Source organism: Alligator mississippiensis, chromosome 16, assembly GCF_030867095.1.
Source record: "Alligator mississippiensis isolate rAllMis1 chromosome 16, rAllMis1, whole genome shotgun sequence".
In the NCBI taxonomy this organism is placed as follows: Eukaryota; Metazoa; Chordata; order Crocodylia; family Alligatoridae; genus Alligator; species Alligator mississippiensis.
In genome coordinates this window covers 378868-387641 of record NC_081839.1, presented here as the reverse complement: position 1 = coordinate 387641, position 8774 = coordinate 378868, and the positions used below count along the sequence as shown (strand labels likewise).

The window sequence follows — 8774 nt, the reverse complement described above, 5'->3', positions numbered from 1 at the left end:
CTGGGCACTGCGCCCGGCCCCTGTAGCTCCCCGGGCACGGCCCGGCCCGGCCCGGCCCGGCCGGCGGGGCTGAGCGTCGGGCTCGGGCTCGGCCCGGCGCCGGCCGCGGGGAGGCCCTGGCGGCGCCCCGTAGCGTGGCGCGCCCTGGCCCGTGCGGGCCGCCGTAGCGCGGCGCGGCGTGGCCCTGGCGGCGGCCCGTAGCGCGGCGCGGATGTGGATGCGGACGCGGCGGGCTGTGGCGCCGGGGCCGCCCCGCCCCCAGGAAGCGACGCGCTGGCGCGGGTGACGTCGCGCCGCGGCCTGCCGGGAGCCGCAGTGGCGATGGCGGCGCCGCCGGCGGCGGGCGGAGGGCCGGGCGCGGGGCGCGGGCGCGGGCCGGCGCTGCGGGAGGGCGCGCGGGTGTCGGCGCTCTGCCTGGCCTGGTACGGGCTGAGCGCGGGCGGCAACGTGGTGAACAAGCTGCTGCTCAGCGGCTTCCCGCGGCCCGTCACCGTCTCGCTCTTCCACATCCTGGGGCTGTGCGGCCTCCTGCCGCCGCTGCTGCGCGCCTGGCGCGTGCCCCCCGCCGGCCCCGCGCAGCTCCCGCCGCGCGCCTACCCGCGCTACATCCTGCCGCTCGCCTTCGGCAAGTACTTCGCCTCCGTGTCGGCGCACGTGTCGCTCTGGCGCGTGCCCGTGTCCTACGCGCACACAGGTGAGGGCCGGCCGGGGGGGGCCGGGCCGGGCCGGCGGGGCCGTGCCGCCCGCCCGCCCGGGTCGCGGCAGCGCCCGCCTCGCCTTCCCTCTGCTTGCAGTGAAGGCCACCATGCCCATCTGGGTCGTGCTGCTCTCCAGGATCATCATGAAGGAGAAGCAGACCACAAAGGTAGGGGCCGTCCCGCGGGCGGCGTGGGGCGCTCCGGACCCTGGCGTCCGGGTTCTCTGCGGCTCGGAGCCGAGCGCTCGCTCTCGCGATGCTGAAGGAGCCCTCCGAGAGCGCGGGACGAGCTGGTCGTCTGCGCTGTGCAGGCCGAACGCGCGCGCAAGACCTTGTTGAGCTGCAAGTGCCCGAAGGGTGTAAGCTCATCTCCCTTGCTCCCTCTTTCAGGTGTATTTATCATTAATCCCTATAATTAGCGGTGTCCTGCTGGCCACGGTGACTGAACTGTCTTTTGACATGTGGGGACTCATCAGTGCTCTTGCTGCTACGCTTTGCTTCTCACTTCAGAACATCTTTTCCAAAAAGGTAATGGTTCTCCTGCCCCCCTTGCTGGGCGGAAGTCCAGCCCGTGGCACCGGCCGCGTGCTGACCCACAGGCTGCCCTTCGCTCGGTCATTCTCAGCCAGGGTGCTGCTTTGAGATCCTTTCAAGGGGGACGGGAGGTCTCCAGCCGTGCTGGCGCTCTCAGATGTGCCAGCGTGATTCACGAGAGACGCCCGGCGAGTTCCGCGGGGAAGCCGTGGTGCCAAAACGTTGTGGTTTTCCTCAGCTCTTTGTAACAGGAGAATTGTCCGGTTGTTTTTCTGCAGTCAAAATACAGCAGAAACTCAGAGCAGGCATGTTTGGAGACAGGGCTACAAGTCTGAAGAGGTTGAGAACCACTGAGATCTCTTTTCCACGCCCAAGGCTCATTAACTCATCAGCAGGATGAGCATTCATAGGGACCAGTGAGACTAACATTGTGTTTGAACGACTACACCTTCAGCACTTGCTAGCCCTTGCCACACCCTTGAACCTGGAACAGGTCATTCAGAGCTCAGACATGTTTCTTGAATTTGCTTTGGGGGAAAAAAGCAGGTTTTTAAGTCTGAGCAGAACGTTTAACACTTAAGAGGTGGGTGCTAGTAGACAGCGTGAACAGCTGACTGGTAACCCTTTCCAGTTTTTAAACTAACCAAGTAGCAAGTCTTTGCCTCCAGGCAGACTGCTACCTAGCCTTAATCCCTTGGTACAAAACAAGTTAGGCTTTTTAGTGGGCAATGGTTTATTGTTTCCTACCAGTGTTTGGAACTGTGCTTGTTGGAACGACTTCCTCTACTTTGAATGCCCTTAATGTCTGGCCAGAGAATGATTTCTTGTGTCTTGCTTATCAGGTGTTAAGAGATTCCCGGATACATCATCTTCGGTTGCTGAATATACTTGGATGCCATGCTGTATTTTTTATGATCCCAACATGGGTTTTGGTGGACCTTTCTTCCTTCCTAGTAGAGAATGACTTGGTGAGTCTTCAGCAAGCTTTACAGTAGAGAAAAGTTTATCGGTGCCTAAGAGACTTGGTAAGCATCACCATGTAATCCTTGGTCAGAGTTGTTGACAGCTGTGCCAAAAAGTAGTTGAGAAAAGGCAGGCGCTGAGTGCAAGTGTATAGGAAGAACGCATTGCCGTCTCAGCAGACAAAAGCAGCTGTCTGTCATACAGCAGCACAGACTTCAGGAACTAGCACCAGAAGATGAGAGCCTTGAGAATCAAATCCAGATGAGCCTAAAATATATGTGGCGAGGGCAGCTGTAGAAATGGACAGCCAGTGAATGTCAGAACGGCAGGGGAGGGGTGGGAGGATGTGTAGTGTTGAGCCTTTTTACTGAGGGGGTGAGGATGTCTTCCCCATCAAAAAGCTGGTGACAGGTAATTACAGAAGTTACTGGGAGTTGCATCTACTTTTGTACAGGCAGTTTTCTTCATCTTTTCCCGGAAACTGAATATATTAACTGACTCTTGTTACGTTTTGTTTTCCCTGTAGAGTACTGTGTCTCATTGGTCCTGGACCTTAATGCTGCTCATAATCAGTGGATTCTGTAACTTTGCCCAGAATGTCATTGCCTTCAGTATTCTTAATTTGATCAGCCCTTTAAGTTACTCTGTTGCAAATGCCACAAAAAGAATCATGGTCATAACAGTTTCTCTTATAATGCTTCGAAACCCGGTTACCAGCACCAATGTTCTTGGAATGATGACTGCTATCCTAGGAGTATTCTTGTATAACAAGGTAAGTGTACATTGTGGCCCCTGTTTTGGTCAGTAGTATCTGAAAGCTGCTGTGCTCTGGTAAACATCAAACGTTCCTTTATTAACTTAGTTGTCCATTAGCAGAACAAAGAGCAAAACTGCATCACATAACATATCATCAGAAGTTGCTCACATTTTGTAGGTTTAGCAGAGACCAAGGTATGAATGAGCCATGTTTAGGGAGAGTCCCTCTTACGCAGGATGGGGATAAGAGGACGCTTGCTGTGCCACTAATTAAGTGTGCTGCTTTGGTGGATCAGAGGACTTATTTTTACAGCAGCCGCTTGTGGTGCCAGTCAGGCGCTGCCCCCTGGAAGCAGCCAGCTTTTTAACTTGTTCTTACAAACAGTCAAGATGGTGATCTTCTCTTGAGTTTCTGTAGGCACCTAAATATAGAGTCATAGAAAATTAGGGTTGGAAGGGACCTCAGGAAGCCATCTAGTCCAACCCCCTGAGAAAATTAGGGTTGGACAAGATAAATGCACAGGTTGCAAACTTGTTTGTGTATGAGTTCTGGTGTACAGTAACCAGAAGAAATCTCTTTTGCTTGAACAGAGGTTGATTTAGGGTTTCAGCCAGTAGATTAGTTGTGATTTTTGGCCTTTGTTAAACTCCTATCTCCAATTTTAATCTGATTAAAAAAATAGGATTAAGAATCTAGTGGCTTCAGCATCAATTTTGCTCAAAAGCCGTATTAACTAAGAATAACAATGGGTAGGGAGTCACAACAGGAGTGACTTGGGATTTCATATTTTGGTGAGCACAGACTTTAGTCTGACTGGTTTCTTCTGGAACAGCTTTTGTTCTTCCTAAGCATATTTGCTTATTGGGCAGCCTCTGAGAGATTGTGTTAATCTGTTATTTCCACAGACAAAATATGATGCAAACCAGGAAGCGAAGAAGCAGTTGCTTCCAATTACAGCTGCAGACCTTGTGAATTTGGACCATCACCGGAACACTCCAGAAAAGTCTCAGAATGGACTCGTGGCATTTTCACAACATGGAGACTATCAGTATGGCCGAACCAATGTTTTAACGGATCACTTCCAGTATAACAGGCAAAACCATCCAACCGCATACAACTTAAATCGATTTGATATATAGCATCTTGGCAAACAGGTATAGACTGTTATGCAAGGTTTCCCCAGCATTATCAGAAACTTCTGGCACATCCATGAATGTAAAGCTAAAGATTTGTACAGATTTTGCAGAAGGGAAGATGATGGTGTGTGGAAAGGGGTACAGGCTTTCATCTTCAGCTGAGCATCTCTAAACATGCTGCAGTTGGGTTTGACATTGCCAGGACCTCAGTGTGAGAATTGCACTGTACGTTTGGTTCCAAAGTGCAAGCTTGAAGCTGCAGCATAAATATCTGCTGTCGTTGCCATATAATGAAAGGTCTCGTGCCCGTCAATAATATTTAAAGTAAAATTTGGGAGGGAAGGGGAGCATAGAGAACTGACATGTCTCTAAAATTCATGTCACTGTCACAGTTTTAATTATTAACAAGTGGAGGAACGGAGCTAAAGGCTCTAGTCTTCACATTCTCTGAATCATGAAGTCTTGTAACTTTTTCAGGAATCAGTTTTTCCCCCTGACAACATAGAAAACTTGTTGGCAAATAAAGTATTTGTAACAACGTGACTTATTTTTCCCTGTGACTTGCTCCAGATTTGCCCTATAAAGTTGACTTGCGTTGAGACAGGAACTTAAAAGGATTAGGGTGTTCAATTTCCCTATAAAAAACTGAAAAAGTGTGTTTTATCATGTGACTGTTTAAGGATGTGGCTTTTGATGACAAACACCGTGCTTGTTTACTAAAGCTATACACCTCGCCCCTGGTGGTTTCATAAGCATCTACCTTGGTTCTGCTGAAACTACCGCCTGTTCTACCTGGCTTCTGCTTTCAGCTAAGGTCTGAAAGGTAATTCTGTAGCTCTGTCTCTTCCTGCAATTTCCCTACCTTGATTAATGATTTATGAGAGATCATTTTGGGTTCATAATTACATAAAATCATGAAGAATGAGGATAGGATTCTGACATTTTGCACTTTTAATGCAACTGAAGGTAGTCTGACAACAGTTTTTTCCCCGTTTTGAAGGAAATATGGTAGATATTGCATCTGTGTAGGGGGTGGACTGTTTTTGAACCAGGTTTTTTGGCCTTGCCTCCCTGGCAGAAAACCATCTTACAATGGGATCCTGGCAGAGTAGATGCAAAGTTCTTGCCCATTGGATGTTGACCAGGTATCAGTGACCAACTTAATAATGGTTTGGTGCTTTACAGAATGTTCCTCCCTCCTTATTCTCTGGATGGACTATGGTAGAAGAGAGGGAATGTTGTGATTCCTTCCCCTTGATTATTTACAGCAGTGGTTTTCAGCCTGTGGTCCTCAGCCCCTTGGGGGTCTCCAGACTGTCTAAGAGGCTTGCGAAAGATGACTGTGACCAGTCAAAAGTGCGTGAATACCCACACGTACAATGCAAAGGGGCCCACATCTCCATTTGAAATGTTTAGGGGTCCACAAATGAAAAAAAAGCTTGAAAGCCACTGATATATACAATTCTCTGTAAGTTCAAAATCAAGCTCGTTCTTGGCGTGTTGGTGTTTATGGAAATTACTGGTGTAATATCTTTCTTGCTGTGGCCCAGAGGAGAGAATGGTGCTTCGGGGGAGTGGGTCATAGACGCTGTTGGTACAAGTAAACAGAACTTAATTGATCTCATGGAGTTGTCTGTCGGTGCTAGTATGGAGTCTAGACCTGGAAGTCTAGTCTGGAAAAGCCCGTTGTAGCAAAATAGTTTCTTTTAAGCAAAGCTTTGGGCATGACACTCTTCCCAAGTAGTAGTCGAGTTGGAACTGCTTTTGCACCCAGTATGAAGACAGACCTTGTGTTTTAAGAAATCCTTTTGACATCTGAGTGCCATTTCATAAACAGAGGGATGATATGGTTGTTAAGACACTGGACTGACTCTAGCACAGACTTCCTGTGCAACTTTGGGCGAGTTGTTTGGGCTGAGATTTTTCTGAGGGGTTAAGAGATTAGGTGTCTAGTTACATTGTTTTCAATGGGATTTGGGTGCATAGCTCTTGAAGATCACTGACAATTTTAATTTTATTCTTTGTGCCTCCATTCCCCATCTATAGAATGGGGATAATTCTTCCCTACCTCAGGGGTGCTGTACTGGGATACTGCAGTGATTGGGGGATGGTGGGGGAAGCATAGAAATGCATAAAGCTATCTCATTCTCATGTCTGCTTTTCCTGGTGTGCCTACCACCATCGTACTATCTTAGTACTAATGTGAATCATCCCTTTGAGGAAGGCACGGTTCCCATCTCATTTTCTTCTAGACTAGAGACTGCCTTAAACACCCTTGGGCAGCTTATTTCCTGAAGCATGCAGCTAGGTCATTTCATAAGACCTTTCTGAGGCAGCAGGACTTGGGCTGACAGGTCAGGTGTGTATTGGCAAGTGAGGGCAGGGCGCTTTCCAGAGAATAAATACCTTGTCGGACTCCTGCAAATTCCACCTGGGGCTTTTGGCTTTCTTATCTCCTTTGAACAAAACTACTGCAACGTGCAGTGCAAGAGGTGGGGATTCTCTCCGGGAGCCGGGAAACAGGCCGCTGAAGGCTCTGAACATGACAGTGTGGCCTTTGGTCATGCCTCATTAGTTTAGAGTTTATACTCAGCAGGGGTTTTGTTGTACAATTACATCTTAATGGAAAGAGTTAAGGGACTTGACTCTGGTTCAGGCACTCAAGGAGACTCCTCACCAAAGTCCCAAAGCAATAGAGCCCACAGTCAGGTAAAGGAAGTTTCTGATATTGTTAAAACTTGTATTTTAATCTTAAGCCTTTCAAGATTTTTGTTTAACAAGGTGAAACATTTGTCTAGTTTTAACATGGTTTGTAAACTAGTAACACATTTAACTCTGTATATAAGCCTGTAGAAAGTATGAAAACACTGGAATAAAAAGGGCATATGTAGACAATCGTATATAATGACCCTAATATTAAAGGAAAGGTGGGGGGAATACTTTTTTTTTTTTTTTTTACCTGTAGTACACCTTTGGAGTACCATAAATAAGTGGAAAAAATAGCAATCTGGGGAACTTAGCTTAATGTTTTACAATATTTTTATTGTATAATTCACTACCAGATGTTTACATAGAAGAAAACGGATACAGGTGTGTCTCCATAACTAATGCATGGACATTTGCCAAAGGTTGTAATTGTAGCTATCTCCTGAGTCCCAGAGCCTGTCTGTAACTACATTGCAGAATCACAGAATTGAGGAATCTTTTTCCCAAAAATGTACTAGATACAACCACATGTGGGTTTTGCAGTTGTGCTGAGCTCATCAAAGAATTTGGTGCTTCTTATCTTGAAAAGTTCTTCCTAGCAAGTTCAGCTATGACACCAAATGGTAACTAGTGGTATCCTTATCTGAGTCTGTCGAACATTGATGCGTCTTGTATAGTTATCTAGAAGAGCTGAACAGTGACTGAAATCGAGACAAAATTGTATTCTTTTAGCTTAGGGCTCTTGCAAAAATGACACTGGTCAAGTTAGATCAACTCTGGGTGACCAGCAGATCAAAAAAATTAGTCTTTCAAAAGTAATGAGAGTCCTGATCCACTTCTCTACTGTACCTTAAACGCAGTAGAAAAGCTTGGTGTTTCCTGTTCTCTGTAAAACGACGTGTCTTTGCACTGTTGTAAACGGGTTTGGGGGTTTCTATTTATTTCTTTTGTGTTTTTTGTTGCTAGGATAGCTACGTGGTGGCTGTCGCACCTGGTAAGGTAAATAGATATATGTAAATCACGGGACTGCAATGAAACGTTGTGTAAATATTAACCGTTCGTACTTGGTGCACAAGAAAAGGTTTCATTATATGTTTTCCCCATGCTGACACTTCATGGATTAATTTAATGTATAATTAGAGTATCTCTGTGTATTACCAAAAACTTGCTTATGAGATCTGGCACTCGGAATAGAAAAGAATGTGAATTTGCAACGGAATCTTTCTGGTTCTTTCTTCAGCCGCTTTACCCTGTGCTGTTGTGTGTCCCGTAGCAGAGGATCTCCCTCTGCTCACATCCGTGTTTCATGGCTGGTGATGCTGCAGGCACCCCTCGGGATTGTTGTGAGAAACTTAAGGATGTTTTGCCCTTTAGCTAGGCGGGTCAACACTCGAATCCCTGCCCCCGAAGGTTCATATGTGGTACCCAGCCACGCTGGTGCTAGCCGCAGATGAGGCAGGGAGCGCGGGTCTGGGAACAGAAAGCGGAGTGGCGGTCCGTAAGGGTGTAAGGCTTAACTAGTGGTACGCTTAGCAAAAAGGCTGGCTCCCTCCCCTCTTTAACTGGAGCCAAGTTCCTGCTGGCCCCAGAGACTGGATTTTCAAGTACTCTGTTACCAGAGCGGGGCATTCAGCAAGGTATTTTTCAAGCTCTCACAAGGAGCAAGATGGTCTGTTTTTGGAAGAAGGAGCAAGGCCTCTACGGGACGGGAGAGAGACGGCGCTGAGACCCCCGGGCCTGGCCGCGGGCGTGGCGTTCTTCTGTGTCTGCCAGAAGCCAGGATGAACGTTAAAAGCCGTAACAACAAATGCGATGGAGAAGAGAATGACCTGTTCCCCTGCAGCCCTGAGAGCTCGAGTACAAAAGGATGCGTCCGAGACTCTGAAACGAAACCGGACCAGTCCCCTTGAACTGTAGGAGGTAAGGAAAGACCTTTAGCGAATAGAGAGAGAGGGGGAGGAGGGGCTCGGGTGCCGGGGCA

The 8774-nt window shown here is 48.0% G+C and overlaps 1 protein-coding gene across 1 annotated transcript; it reads left to right on the top strand.

Moving 5' to 3' along the window:
- Window positions 1-306: 306 nt before the first annotated feature.
- On the top strand, window positions 307-4630 carry SLC35E1 (solute carrier family 35 member E1). The gene is made up of 6 exons (XM_059719842.1): window positions 307-694; window positions 795-865; window positions 1088-1225; window positions 2074-2199; window positions 2721-2966; window positions 3857-4630. Exons 1-6 carry the CDS (start codon window positions 322-324, stop codon window positions 4088-4090), a joined length of 1188 nt encoding a protein of 395 aa, XP_059575825.1. The 5' UTR covers window positions 307-321; the 3' UTR covers window positions 4091-4630.
- Window positions 4631-8774: the final 4144 nt, after the last annotated feature.